Source organism: Myxocyprinus asiaticus, chromosome 14, assembly GCF_019703515.2.
Source record: "Myxocyprinus asiaticus isolate MX2 ecotype Aquarium Trade chromosome 14, UBuf_Myxa_2, whole genome shotgun sequence".
Lineage (NCBI taxonomy): Eukaryota > Metazoa > Chordata > Actinopteri > Cypriniformes > Catostomidae > Myxocyprinus > Myxocyprinus asiaticus.
The window spans coordinates 7,436,289-7,450,900 of NC_059357.1; the positions used below are offsets into that span (position 1 = coordinate 7,436,289).

General features: G+C 40.4%; 1 protein-coding gene across 4 annotated transcripts; it reads right to left on the bottom strand.

The window, feature by feature from the left end:
* Positions 1-103: 103 nt before the first annotated feature.
* On the bottom strand, positions 104-14,554 carry LOC127452066 (2-amino-3-ketobutyrate coenzyme A ligase, mitochondrial-like). Of its 4 annotated transcripts, none has more exons than XM_051717237.1 (10): positions 14,540-14,554; positions 7,687-7,916; positions 4,347-4,477; positions 4,164-4,265; positions 3,926-4,072; positions 3,665-3,819; positions 2,316-2,398; positions 1,979-2,150; positions 1,565-1,686; positions 104-455 (listed from the first exon to the last, which is right to left on the bottom strand). In XM_051717237.1, the coding sequence occupies exons 2-10, from the start codon at positions 7,904-7,906 to the stop codon at positions 304-306; spliced, it is 1,284 nt and encodes a 427-aa protein (XP_051573197.1). In that variant the 5' UTR covers positions 7,907-7,916; positions 14,540-14,554; the 3' UTR covers positions 104-303. The 4 variants fall into 4 exon arrangements, with proteins under 4 accessions (XP_051573197.1, XP_051573196.1, XP_051573195.1 ...); XM_051717236.1 differs by having other exon boundaries at positions 14,531-14,549; XM_051717235.1 differs by lacking the exon at positions 14,540-14,554 and having other exon boundaries at positions 7,687-10,928.
* Positions 14,555-14,612: the final 58 nt, after the last annotated feature.

The window sequence follows — 14,612 nt, forward strand, 5'->3', positions numbered from 1 at the left end:
CAAATGCGACATACACATATCAGCTGCAATTAAGTCATGATGCTTTGATGCATAGCTGCTGTAAAAGACACTGGCTACTACAATAAACCATCAGACAAGCAACTATGAATCATAAACAAAAGCATTTATTCTGTTAATGCTGAAAATATACAGATATCCTTTGACCTTCATTGTTCTCAGCAGCAATATAAGCATTTTTTATTTTTTTTGCTATGATATGTAACTTAAGCCTCACTCTAACAGCTCATTCATCAACTGCTCCCTTGTCATTCAGTCACAGTTCACCCTGTTCTCTCTCTTATATTAGGAAATTACACCATGCTTTCTGCCAGTCTGTATGAAGGCATCTACGGTACGATCAATGTCATCATCAGTGTGAGCTGCAGAGATCTGGACTCGAATGCGGGCTTTTCCTTTGGGAACAACTGGGTAAGAGAATCCAATTACATAAACTCCTGGGGACAGAAAGAGAAAAACATAATCAGGCTGCTGGGCTTGATTTATTGACATTTTCTACTTGGTGGAAAAAATAGTCTGTTCACCCAAAATGGAGAATACTGTCATCATTTACTCTCCATCATGTTGTTCCAAACTCGTATGACTTTCTCTCTCCCGTAGAACACAAAAGGTGAATTTTTTTAACAATGTCTTGGCCGATCTTTTCCATATAATGTAAGTGAACTGGGACTATCTAGCTCCAAATGACTCTGAATGTCAAAGCTGCTTTTTTGTTTTAAAAGCTAAAGTGGATGGCAATATTTTCAGTGAATAAGGACTTAAATTTTGAAGTCATTGAGCACTTTCTTGGAAACACTATAATCCTAATAAAGTGCCCGACGTGGTCTTCTAATGTTGTAGCCTATCCGCCTCCATGTGTTGTGCATTCTGAGATGCTATTCTGCTCACTACAATTGTACAGAGTGGTTATCTGAGTTACTGTAGACTTTGTCAGCTCCAACCATTCTGGCCATTTACTGTTGACCTCTCTCATCAACAAGGCGTTTCCATCCACAGAACTGCCGCTCACTGGATGTTTTTTGTTTTTGGCATCATTCTGAGTAAACTCTAGAGACTGTTGTGCATGAAAATCCCAGGATATCAGCGGTTACAGAAATATTCAAACCAGCCCGTTTGGCACCAATAATCATGCCACGGTCCAAATCACTGAGATCACATTTTTTCCCCATTCTGATGGTCGATGTGAACATTAACTGAAGCTCCTGACCCGTATCTGCATGATTTTATGCACTGCACTGCTGCCACATGATTGGCTGATTAGATAATTGCATGAATAAGTAGGTGTACAGGTGTTCCTAATAAAGTGCTCAGTGAGTGTATATCACAATATAATGTAATTATATGGAAAAAGAGTTACCAGGATATTCTTCAAAAATCCACCTTTTGTTATCCACTGAATGACAGAAGTTTCATTTTAGGGTGAACCATTCTTAAGGAGAAAGTCATTGAAATCATTTGTTTCACAAAGGTGATGTACTGTATAAGATGTGGTATCTAGTTTGAATGAAAGTTATACAGAGTACAGTGATGAAGCCTAAAGCCTCACCCAGTTTTAGCATGTCATCAGCCATAAAAGAAGCCAGACGAGCATCTCCCAGCATTACAGGACAGATTGGATGAGCTGTGCCAGAGATGGTGAACCCTGCCTGGGTCATGTTGTTTCTGAACCTTTGGGACAGAAGAAAAGACCCACAATAGACCATTGTTAGCCTTTCAAGTTTCTAAAGAAATGACATCACCAGCACAATAAACACTACAAAAAATGTTATTCTTAACAGCATCCATATCCATACAGGAATACTGACCCAGCAAAAGTAAGCTGGAATCATTATCAAGTACTATTATGAAAGCCAGCTTGGTTAGTTTTAAGCCTTATCTATTGTACACAAAAGATAAATGCAGAAACAAAAGCTGAAGGGTGTAACCGAAATAAACACTACAGAATGCCCTTCAGTTCTACCTCATGGTTTTGGCTGCCATACTCTGAGCAATTTCATTGGATGCCAGTAGCAGTTCCACAGCACGGGTGGCACAGCCCACCACAGGAGGGGGAAGGGAGTTAGAGAAAAGGTACGGACGAGACCGCTGCCTCAGTAGGTCAATTAAAGCCTTAGGTCCAACTGTGTAACCACCTGACAGAATACAAGAAAAAGTTTTAAAATGCTTATATTCTTTTAGGCTTGTTTATAAAAAAATGTCTGTCCAAAATATCTTAAATGTCTATTAGTGGTCTCCTTAAGAATAAACATTGTATTTCAGAAGATGTTTAATGTCTGGAAATTTTTAGAAGTACACACCAGCAGCTCCTCCGAGTGCTTTTCCCAGAGTGGAATTCACAATGTGCACTCTGTTCATTACCCCCAGCAACTCATCAGTTCCTCTGTGGGAATATAATATGATATAATATCTAAAAAAATCTATATCTAAAGAAACATACTTTTGCAAATACGTGAACGCAGATGCTAGCGGTTGTGCATGCATGGTCAAGGCACGAAGAAGGAAATTACATTTGTACTTTTTAAAATAGTATTTGTCACCCCCACATTTTCAAAAGGCCTAAATGTGATTACAATTGTTGTAAATGGAATATAAAATAAAATGTACACTTTCACATGTATATTTGTGTGTGTATAAATATATATTCCCCCGTCCCAGTTTAACACTCAAAAAATGTGCTCACCTTAACTATAACACGATGGGTGAATGACATGAGAAGATGGCCAGCTAGAGGTGTCGTTCGAGATAATTTTAATGACTTTTTGTTGTCTCTTGGAGTTTCATTAGCACAGAGGCATATAATTGCATCCACTGCGTGAAGGTAAGATCTTGTGTATTTATGAATTAACTACTCCTCTTTTAAAATCTCCCCGCTCTGTTTCCAGTTGTTATGACATCCCCTGAACACTTTAAAATACTCATGATAACTTTTGGCAACTCTACAACCTGTAAATCCACTTCGCTAGCTAATTACACATTACCATCAACATCATAGATATCTATATAAAAAACATTAGACTGGAAGTTCAAAGACAAAATTTTCAAGATGGCTGCGCGCTTATTTCTCTGGCGCATAAGGTGAAAATCGTATGTTATTATTCAGTTAAGTTGCTATGAATATATTGACTTTAACGTAGTTATTCAGCTATATTATTTTCAAACTGCTGCTCCGCCATAACAGTAGTTGACTTGAAAGAGAAAACTCACTGTAGAAGCGGACAGTTCAAGCTAATACTTGCTATAGCACCCCTTGTGGAAATGTTGAGATTGCAACGCTTGTGGTATGAATTGCGGTCTGACACATTTCGGAACGCAACAATGTACAAAACAAGCTTGTGTAGGTAGAAGCATCTGCATTCACATACTTACGTAGAGGCTTTAGTTGCCATTTAGTCAATTGTACTGGAAGGATCTGTAAAAATCCTGATAGTTTATTTATTATTAAATGTAATTTTATTCTTAAAGGTATTGTCATATATTTTGTATTTACGTTAAATGGTAATGTCAGCTAAACATTTGTTATAAACGCTTAAAAGACAGTAACTTCAGGCTTAAAGTTCAACTTTGAAATTGATCAAGCAGTGTTGATTAAAGATGGTCTTAATCTTGCAGGTACAACTAAGTATTTGTTTTTTTTTTGTCTGCTCACCGGCCACGGGGGCCCATGAAGCCAGTGGCATGACACTCATCAATGAAGACCAATGCTCCGTACTGCTCAGCTAAGTCACAGATACCCTGAAGAGGAGCCACATCACCATCCATGGAGAACACCCCATCAGTGACCACCAATCTCAGACGAGACGACTGTTGGTTTAGAAAAAAAAGACCAATAGCTAAGTACGTTTTGAAATTATATTAATGATCCATTTTTAATAAAACAAACATTACCATGTTACTGATAGCAACTTACCCGAGACTCTTTCAGCTTTTCTTCCAGGTCATTCAGGTCCATGTGCTTGTAGCGGAACCTTTTGGCGCGACACAATCGTATGCCGTCGATAATGGAGGCGTGGTTTAGTTCATCAGACAACACGGCATCGTCAGGACCCAACAGGACCTAAAGCAAAGCATACCAAAGCACTGTTATGATGCATTAGGTGGTGGTACAATCCGCTTCCACACATCATGTGAATTTAAGTGACCATCACCTCAAACAGACCAGCATTGGCATCAAAGCAGCTAGCGTACAGAATACAGTCTTCTCTTTCATGGAACTGGGCAAGTTTCTCCTCCAAGGTCTTGTGTAGGCTCTAGAGAACAGGGAGGTATACAATAATAACTCAATGTGGTTCACCATGCTGGCGGTGTATTGATATAGTAAATTTCTTCACCTGTGTGCCACAGATGAAGCGAACTGAACTAAGACCAGCTCCATACTTCTGCAGGGCATCTATACCCGCTTGCACCACCTCTGGATGACTGGATAAACCCAAGTAGTTATTGGCACAGAAATTTAATATGTCTAGAACAAAAAGAGAGACATACAAGCCATTAGAAGACAAAAGAAAAGCACAATTCTGCTTGACTGCACAGAGACAGATTTAGGAGGACAATTACCACCATGACATTATCTTACAGTACAAAAAGATCATTCATTCATCATATTCATCATTTTAGCCATGTATTACATCCACAAACATTTTTGCAGATACCGATATAACTAAGGTGGTGGTAAAGGCTGATAGTTTTTAAAATCAAATCAGAATGTATAGGACATTTCTTAGTCTTTCCTTACTATGACTGGCATAGACAAAGAGGCTGCAAGAGTCCAAAATGAATAAAATCCCAGATACCCAGATTGTTGTTCACAAGATATATATTTGAAGATACGATGTAAGTGCTGACAGGGCACATTTCTCTATAGGTAAATTTTTCTTTGCATGTCCTTGCTTATTATTCCAGGTTCAATACAAGTTAAGCTCAATCAACAGAATTGATGGCATAATGTTGATTAGCACAAGACATAATTTCGACTCTTCCCATCCTTTTTTTTAAAAAAAAGAAGCAAAAATCAAACAAAGAAGCTGGTGTGCTGGGGTGTGCTGAATTATTTCAGCCAGGCTTTCAAAGCAACAAATTGGCCCGGTTGCTAGGGAGGGTAGAGTCACATGGGTTACTTTCCTCGTGGTCGCTGTATGGTGGTTCTCACTCTCGTTGGAGCGTGTGGATGCCAAGCATTGGGAATCGAGCATGCCAAATTGGAGAGAGAGAGAGAGAGAAGGAAAAATCGTAGTTACAGTGAGGCACTTACAATATAGATGAATGGGGCCAATTTTGAGGGTTTAAAGGCAGAAATGTGAAGCTTATAATTTAATAAAAGTAACTGTGTATAACTTTGCACAGAAAAGGTTAGTAAGCGATTTTATCACCCTAAAATCATGTTAACACACATACTGTTTACGTCTTGTGGCTATACTTTTGAAACAGTGAGTATTTTAACGTTTACGGATTGGCTCAATTCACTTCCATTGTAAGTGCCTCAATGGAACCCAGATTTTAGCCTTTTTTCTTTTTCTCCCAATTTGGAATGCCCAATTCCCAACGTGCTTTTAAGTCCTCGTGGTCGCGTAGTGATTCGCCTCAATCCGGGTGGCGGAGGATGAATCCCAGTTGCCTCCGCGTCTGAGATCGTCAACCCGCACATCTTATCACGTAGCAGGTTGAGCGCGTTGCCACAGAGACATAGTGCATGTGGAGGCTTCACGCCATCCACCGCGGCAACCACGCTCAATTCACCATGCGCCCCACTGAGAACAAACCACATTATAGCGACCACGAGGAGGTTACCCCATGTGACTCTACCCTCCCTACCAACCGGGACAATTTGGTTGCTTAGGAGACCTGGCTGGAGTCACTCAGCACTCCCTGGGATTCGAACTAGCGAACTAGCGAATTCCAGGGGTGGTAGCCAGCGTATTTTACCACTGAGCTACCCAGGCCCCAATTGTCAGCATTTTCAACATTTTTGGAAGTCAAAATTATAACACAAAGGGAAGTATGAAGATTATGTAGTGACCAAAGATGTTTAAGAAATCAGAACTATATTTAAGATTCTTCAAAACAGGGCTAGACAATAAGCATGGACAGGGTGAAAGAGTGCAGAAACAATGTGAAAGAGATTCTGGCCAGTTGACAGAACTTCCACTTGCCCTATTAGGCCATTGCTGCATTGTTGCTAAATGTTACATTGTTGATCTTGTAAATGTGTTTTATGCCTTACATTTGGATTTCTGTGATACACTGAACATTTGCATTTATCACCAAGGTAACATTATCTAGCTGGATAACATAGGTAAGGTTTACCGACATTGTAAAAATTATTTGTGATAGTCTTAGAGATGTCAGTTATGTTTTGCATCATATCAAACTTTCCAGCAAAATTAGTTAATTGTGAATAAAAACGTAACTAGTAATGCAAAACAGAAATATTATTCCTGGCACATACAGTATTGATTTAAAAATACATTATTGTTAAAAATAAACTGTGTAATTTTTTTGTCAAGAGGCCAGTGAAAATGTTGGCAGGGCAAGTCAAAATGTGAACTATAGCCCAAACGGGACATCAAAAAATACTTAAAAGGATAGTTCACCTAAATATGAAAATTCTCTCATCATTTACTCACCCTCATGCCATCCCAGATGTGTATGACTTTATTTCTTCTGCAGAACAAAAATTAAGATTTTTAGAAGAATATTTCATCTCTGTAGGTCCATACAATGCAAGTGAATGGTGACTAAAACTTTGAAGCTTCAAAAAGTACATAAAGGCAGTGAAAAATAATCCACAGGACTCCAGTGATTTAATCCATGTCTTCCGAAGCGATATGATAGGTGTGGGTGAGAACAGACCAAAATATAACTCCATTTTCATTATAGATCTTGACATCAGCAGTGTCCGTGGCGATCATGATTTCAAGCTCGATTACACTTCCTAGTTCTTGATGCATGCACAGAGCGCTAGATGGCACTAGAAAGTGTAATAGAGCTTGAAATCATGATTGTGCCTAGAGACTGCAATGGCAAGATGTACAGTGAAAATGGTTACATTTTGGTCTGTTCTCACCCAAAATCGATTAGATCACTTCTGAAGACATTGATTAAACCACTGGAGTCATATGGATTACTTTTATGCTGACTTTATATGCTTTTTGGAGCTTCAAAGGCCTGATCACCATTCACTTGCATTGTATGGACCTACAGAGCTGAAATATTCTTCTAAAAATATTTGCTTGTGTTGTGCAGAAGAAAGAAAGTCACACACATCTGGGATGACGTGTAGGTGAGTAAATGATGAGAACTTTCATTTTTGGGTGAACTATCCCTTTAACACTGAGCCCTGTCAAAGTAACATTTCACATTGGAATGCATTAACAAGTCCATTAACTTTATTTTTATGAGTGTGTATATAAAATTTATAATAATGTATAAGGAAGTGTGTATATTTTGTGTGTGTGTGTGTGTGTGTGTGTGAGAGAGAGAGAGAGAGAGAGAGAGAGAAAAAAAGGACACAATAGCTAAACTGTAATCACTTATAGAAAATCAGATTGACTTTTCAAGCTGCTGGGATATATAAGTGGCTGAGCAAAAAACCCTGTTTGATCAGACATTTAAGCATATGCTTAAATAAACTTGATTGGCCTGGTCACTCTTGATTAACAGATAGTTGCTCACCGCCTTTGCTGCAGTCCACGTTGATATGAGGACCCTGTTTGGACGTGATCACTCTCTCCCCCTTCCATGTGCCCGCTGCACGGATACTGTCCAGCTCGTTTTCCAGAACAGACAGCGCTTGGCTCACCGCGGCATACGGTCTTTTTGTATTTGTAGTACAGTACTGTAAAACACTCCTAAAGGGAGTACTGAGTCGATAAACAGCTGTGCGGAGTGACATTTCTACCCCACTATCGAAGAAATGACCACAGTAAAAGTATGGACTGGAAGAAAGTGACGTTGACAGAGGATTTATGTAATTATGAAGGCGTAGAAAAAGCAACCAATCAAAAGTGATTGCGTAGACGGGAGGTGCATTTTTATCCAATGGCAGAGCAGCTGATGTAATTTGCATTTAAAGAAACATACCACTGGATTTTCAGAATGACAGCTTGTGTAAATTGTTTGGCACCAAAACATAACACATGTTGGTGTTGTACAAAACAGCGTAACACAGTCTGTAACTATTAATATATTTAATTTTACTGTAAGGAATATAATACATTTCTGTTTGGACGATGTTAGAATTTTTGAGCAGAAAAACTTTAAGTTATAGAAAAGTTTAACATGTTGAGGAGACGCATTTTCAGACTTTTAAGGACGTTAATCCCGAAAGAAACGTCATTTTTTCGGATTTTAAAAACACTCTTTATTTTGATGTTTAAAGCAACAGACAGCGTGATAAAAGCGCTCTCATTTTGCACTGCGTCAAACACTGGTGCGTGATTATTAACGGCTATTAATATTTCTAATAATAATAATAATAATATGAAACCGTATTTTGCATTATTTTTATTTTTTAAAAAACCTGTTTTTTTCCTCGTGACAACAGGATTACTTAACTGTTCTTTTTTTAGCCTATATCTTTTATAAACTCGCATCACGTGAGCCGGTCTCTGTCTCAATGTGAAAGGAAACTTTGTCACAAACACATGGGCCCGATATCATGTTGAACTCGTTATTATGGACACGTCGTGGTTTTGTTCTATATTTTGTCGTCGCAGCGAAAAGAGGCAGAGTTACATGGCTTTATAATAGATTTGCAGAAATGATTTTAGATAATACCACTCACATATAAACTCAGCAAAAAAAGAAACGTCCCTTTTTCAGGACACTGTATTTTAAAGATAATTTAGCTAAAATCCAAATTACTTTACAGATCTTTATTATAAAGAGTTTTCCATGCTTGTTCAATGAACCATAAACAATTAATGAACATGCACCTGTGGAACAGTCCTTAAGACACTAACAGGTTACAGACGGTAGGCAATTAAGGTCACAGTTATAAAAACTTAGGACACTAAAGAGATCTTTCTACTGACTCTGAAAAACACCAAAAGAAAGATGGCCAGGGTCCCTGCTCATCTGCGTGAACGTGCCTTAGGCATGCTGTATGGATGTATGAGGACTGCAGATGTGGCCAGGGCAATAAATTGCAATGTCCGCACTGTGAGACGCCTAAAACAGCGCTACAGGGAGACAGGAAGGACAGCTGATCGTCCTCGAAGTGGCAGACCACGTGTAACAACACCTGCACAGGATCGGTACATCTGAATATCACACCTGCGGGACAGGTATAGGATGGCAACAACAACTGCCCGAGTTACACCAGGAACGCACAATCCCTCCATCAGTGCTCAGACTGTCTACAATAGGCTGAGAGAGGCTGGACTGAGGGCTTGCAGGCCTGTTGTAAGGCAGGTCCTTACCAGATATCACCGGCAACAACATCGCCTGTGGGCACAAACCCACCTTCGCTGGACCAGACAGGACTGGCAAAAAAGTGCCCTTCACTGACGAGTCGCGGTTTTGTCTCACCAGGGGTGATGGTTGGACTCGTGTTTATCGTCGAAAGAATGAGCGTTACACAGAGGCCTGTACTCTGGAGCGGGATCGATTTGGAGGTGGAGGGTCCGTCATGGTCTGGGGCGGTGTGTCACAGCATCATCGGACTGAGCTTGTTGTCATTGCAGGCAGTCTCAACGCTGTGCCTTACAGGGAAGACATCCTCCTCCCTCATGTGGTACCCTTCCTGCAGGCTCATCCTGACATGACCCTCCAGCATGACAATGCCACCAGCCATACTGCTCGTTCTGTATGTGATTTCCTGCAAGACAGGGATGTCAGTGTTCTGCCATGGCCAGCGAAGAGCCCGGATCTCAATCCCACTGAGCACGTCTGGGACCTGTTGGATCGGAGGGTGAGGGCTAGGGCCGTTCCCCCCAGAAATGTCCGGGAACATGCAAGTGCCTTGGTGGAAGAGTGGGGTAACATCTCACAGCAAGAATCGGCAAATCTGGTGCAGTCCATGAGGAGGAGATGCACTGCAGTTCTTAATGCAGCTGGTGGCCACACCAGATACTGACTGTAACTTTTGATTTTGACCCCCCTTTGTTCAGGGACACATTATTCCATTTCTGTTAGACACACTTCTGTGAAACTTGTACAGTTTATGTCTTAGTTGTTGAATCTTTTTATGTTCATACAAATATTTACACATGTTAAGTTTGCTGAAAATAAAAGCAGTTGAATATGAGAGGATGTTTCTTTTTTGCTGAGTTTATATAGAACTGGATCGCTGAAATAACGTTAAACAGCCAGCAGGAGGTGAAGCCACCGGAAGTGTTTGAGCGGCCATCTTGGTATGCCAAAACTGTCATAGAGCATCAACCAATGACTGACAGGCGAAAAAGCCCCTGTTTCACCATCTCTGATCTCCAGATACAACAGTCGCATTTTGCCCCTCTTCTGACAATCAAGGGCGTAGATTCCGGGGGGGATTGGGAGACGGTACAATACCCCCCCAAATATTTATATCATGATCAATGGAAACATGTAAATGCTTCACTGACAAGGATTACTGATGCGAGTGCATGCACCCACGTCAATAACAGACAGAAGACTGCGCGGCAGGGAATATAACAGAAGCCGCCTGCTCGCACAGATACAGACATGGGCGGATAATGCCACGGCATACCAAAACTCAGACTGACAGAGAGATGGGACCGTGACAGTTTAATTTGCTCGTTCTGGATCAAATTCATTTCAAGGGAGAAGATATACATGGATTGCGATGTCAGAGTATTCACCTGCCCCGGTGTTCAGCCTATCAATGCAGCACAGCGGTAAGGTAGGAAAAGCTGTATATATCTGCTTGTTTAGAGTGACAATACGTCATTACCCCCGACCGGGATTTTAAAAAAGTCAGACCGGGATTTCTAAATCAACTTAAATGCCCGGGATTTGCTTGTTTTCATATTGAACTGCTCTCTGTAGTCATACATGGATACATGTCATAAATGCATGTTAATTTGCCATTTAAATCTAGCGTATCAGTTTAATTTGAACCAACTTTGCTTAGCGTGTCTCCCTTTCTGTGCGTGTGATAGAGGGAGAGAGATTGCGCGCCTTTATTCAAGTGACTGTGAGAACAAGGTACTTTTTGATGAAAGCATAAAACAAGTAACTCTTAACAAACACTTTGATGCTCACAGTTAATACATCTGAACATTTATGTTTGTATCTTACCTCAGTTTCAGTGAACTTGTTTATATTCAGCTAATCTGTTCACTGATGAAGTTTGTTAGAGGTGGATACGGTTTGATATAGATACACATAACTCGCTCGGGCTTTCAAGAAACAGGAAAAATTCCGGTCTTTAAATAAATAAATAATTACATGTGTAGGACGTTTGTGTTGTAGGGATGTACATGCAGATTTCAGATATAAATCAGTGATTGACTAAAGTTTACTCGCTGAAATTAGATGATTTCATTTTAAGTCAATAGGCACGTTGGAATGTTTGGACATAGCAATATGGCGGCGCAGTGACTTCACTGTTCTGATGTCATCAGAAATCTAGTTCTATCCACAGTTTTACTGAGCAACCATTGGGAGGTGCCATGATGATTCTAATTCCCTGTTTTCTGGTTCTGGTCTCGAGACACAATGCAAAAACTACCAAAACAAGCAATCCAGACAGAAAACAACAACCATTTGTTTTCTTGGAGTAAAAATGAATTTCAGGCTCAACTTGTGCTGTTGTTGGCTGTCATAGCATAACAACAGTAACTAACCTCGGACCATCAATAACAACATTAACTAACCTTGGACCATCACTTCATGTCAACTCGTATAATGTCACTTGAGGCACTGTTGAATAAGAACATAATCTCGACTCTGTGAAGTATTGGCACTATACAGCCACATGTTTTTTGAAAGTTTTTACAAATGTAATACTTTAAACATTACATTACCCGCTAAGAATATACGCTGATGTGAATGAAAACACTGGAGACCAGAAATGGGAAAACAGTCCAATCGTGGAACACTCCCATGTTCAGGAAAAAGGTGGATATTATATCTGTGAATAATAGTTAGAACACTTTTTGAATGCGCACACAAGTAGGGAGATTTCATAGAGCAGCTTGAGAGCACGCAACCAGTTTTGTACGATAGCCAAGGACGTCCACGTGCGAGCAGAGAGATTCAAGCTCGTGCAACAACTAGTACATGGAGGCACACTTGAATAATATGCATGTGCCCTCGACATTTACAGTCATATAGAGCCATAGAGCTATGGTCTACTAAGCTGAACTATGGTCCATTAAGCTATTCATTTTCATTTATCTTAACAATAAATTTGTATTGAATTTATTAATATTTTTATTTTACTTGGTGAATTTATTATCATTCTCCGCGCCTCCCCGCGCCTCACATGAGTATGCTGCAGTGAGTGACCCTCGTGTTGGGCCAGGAGGGGAGCACTCAGAATGAATATATGAACTATAGTCATATAGTATGAATTAACTCCTTCACGAACCCAGTCGGGAAGGGAGTTTATTTATAATGTAAGTACAATGGCCTGAATTCAGGTGGTCATGTAAAAAGATGGGGAGCTGGTCCTTGTGAAGAGAGAGACGTTAAGTCTAGGTTGTAAAACTTTGCAAATGTGTTTTGAGAAGACCATCCTGCTGCAAAACATATGTCTTGTAAGGACACTCCATTTGTCTATGCCCATGAGGAGGCCATGCCTCTAGTTGAGTGTGCGTTAACACCAATTGGGAAAGTCTTACCCTGCGACTCATAAGCCAGGGCAATTGCATCGACAATCCATTGAGAAAGTCTTTGCTTGGAGATGGACATTCCTTTCATGTGTCCTCCATAGCATACAAAGAGCCGATCAGATAGTCTGAACTGGCGGGTATGCTCAACGTGTGCGTGTAGTACCCGCACAGGGCATAACAAATGTAATGATTGTTCCTCATCCGAACTAAATGGAGGAGGGAAGAAGACCTGAAGGTGAACCACCAGCGCTCTGAAGGGTGTGGTTAGGACCTTAGGCACATAGCCTTTTCTAGGTTTGACAGTGGCTTTTGAAAGACCAGGGATAAACTCCACACATGAATTGTCGATTGCTAGTGCATGCAGGTCACCAACCCATTTACTGAGGCCAGAGCCAGCAGTAGTGCGGTCTTAATGGAGAGCATGCACAAATCAAAAGAGTCCAAAGGCTTGAAGGGGGGCCCTGCTAGAGATTTTAGGACTAAAGTTAAGTCCTAAGTCTGACTGTAGACGGCCGAGGTGGGTTTAATCGCCTTGCTCCTTTAAGGAACTTTATGATTAAATCATGCATGCCTATAGTGGCGTCGGCTTCATATATAGTCGCTACATACACTTTCAGCGTTGGTGGAGTAAGTCCTGCGTCTAATCGCTCTTGAAGAAATCTGACAATTTCATTTATGGGGCAGTTTACTGGGTCTATGGCATGTGAGACACCAATCAGTGACCACATTCCATTTTAGTGCATAGAGGCGTCTCGTGGATAGCGCTCTGGTCTGTAAAATGGTGTTCATGAATGAACACGTCAGTTCTGGAGCGTTTTGCGTGTTTCGTTCAGGGGCCACACATGCGGGTTCCAGAGTTTGGGCTGGGGATGCCAGATTGTGCCATGCGCATGAGAAAGGAAATCCCTGCTCAGTAGTATTTCCCATGGTGAACTGTATAGCATCTCTATCATTTCCGGAAACCATGGCTGGTTGGGCCATTTTGGCATGGGCGCGGCTCAGACAGTAAATGCAGCTCTCATGCTGGTCTGACGGCGGGATGTGTCTCTCGCACAAGGAACGCTTATGGAACGACATCTTTTAAAAAGATGCGAACACGTAAGCAATACATATATATACAGGTGCATCTCAATAAATTAGAATGTCGTGGAAAAGTTCATTTATTTCAGTAATTCAACTCAAATTGTGAAACTCGTGTATTAAATAAATTCAATGCACACAGACTGAAGTAGTTTAAGTCTTTGGTTCTTTTAATTGTGATGATTTTGGCTCACATTTAACAAAAACCCATGCTTCTTTTAAACTCTTATATTTTAATGCAGATGTTTTCATTACCAATTATATTATCAGAATAACAATGAGTAAAAGGTAGTCATGCAGAAGGTGTTCGTTTCCCCATTAAGAACAATGTGCATTTAATTTTAAATTGTAACAATAGATATAATAGATATTTAGCCGGTTTTATAAGATGACCACCAACAAGAAAGTAACTTGTCCCAGCTGTCATCTGATTTTAAAATACATGTGATATAATTCTTAAATTTTTATTAATAGGCCCTGAAAATGAATGAATAACAGAACTTTCATTTTGAGCAAACGGCCCCTTTAAGAATTCCTGCGTGATTACTGTATGAATATGACGCGGCAGTGTTGCCAATTTAGCGACTTTTTAGACCTCTTTAGTGACTTTTTTTAAAAAAAAGCGCCAAGCGACAAATCTAGCGACTTTTTGGACAAACCTTAGCTACCTTCCGTAGAAGAAAAGAAAGACGTCAGTACAGCCCCGCAAGCTGGCCGGACTCGGAGGCACACCCCTCTCTG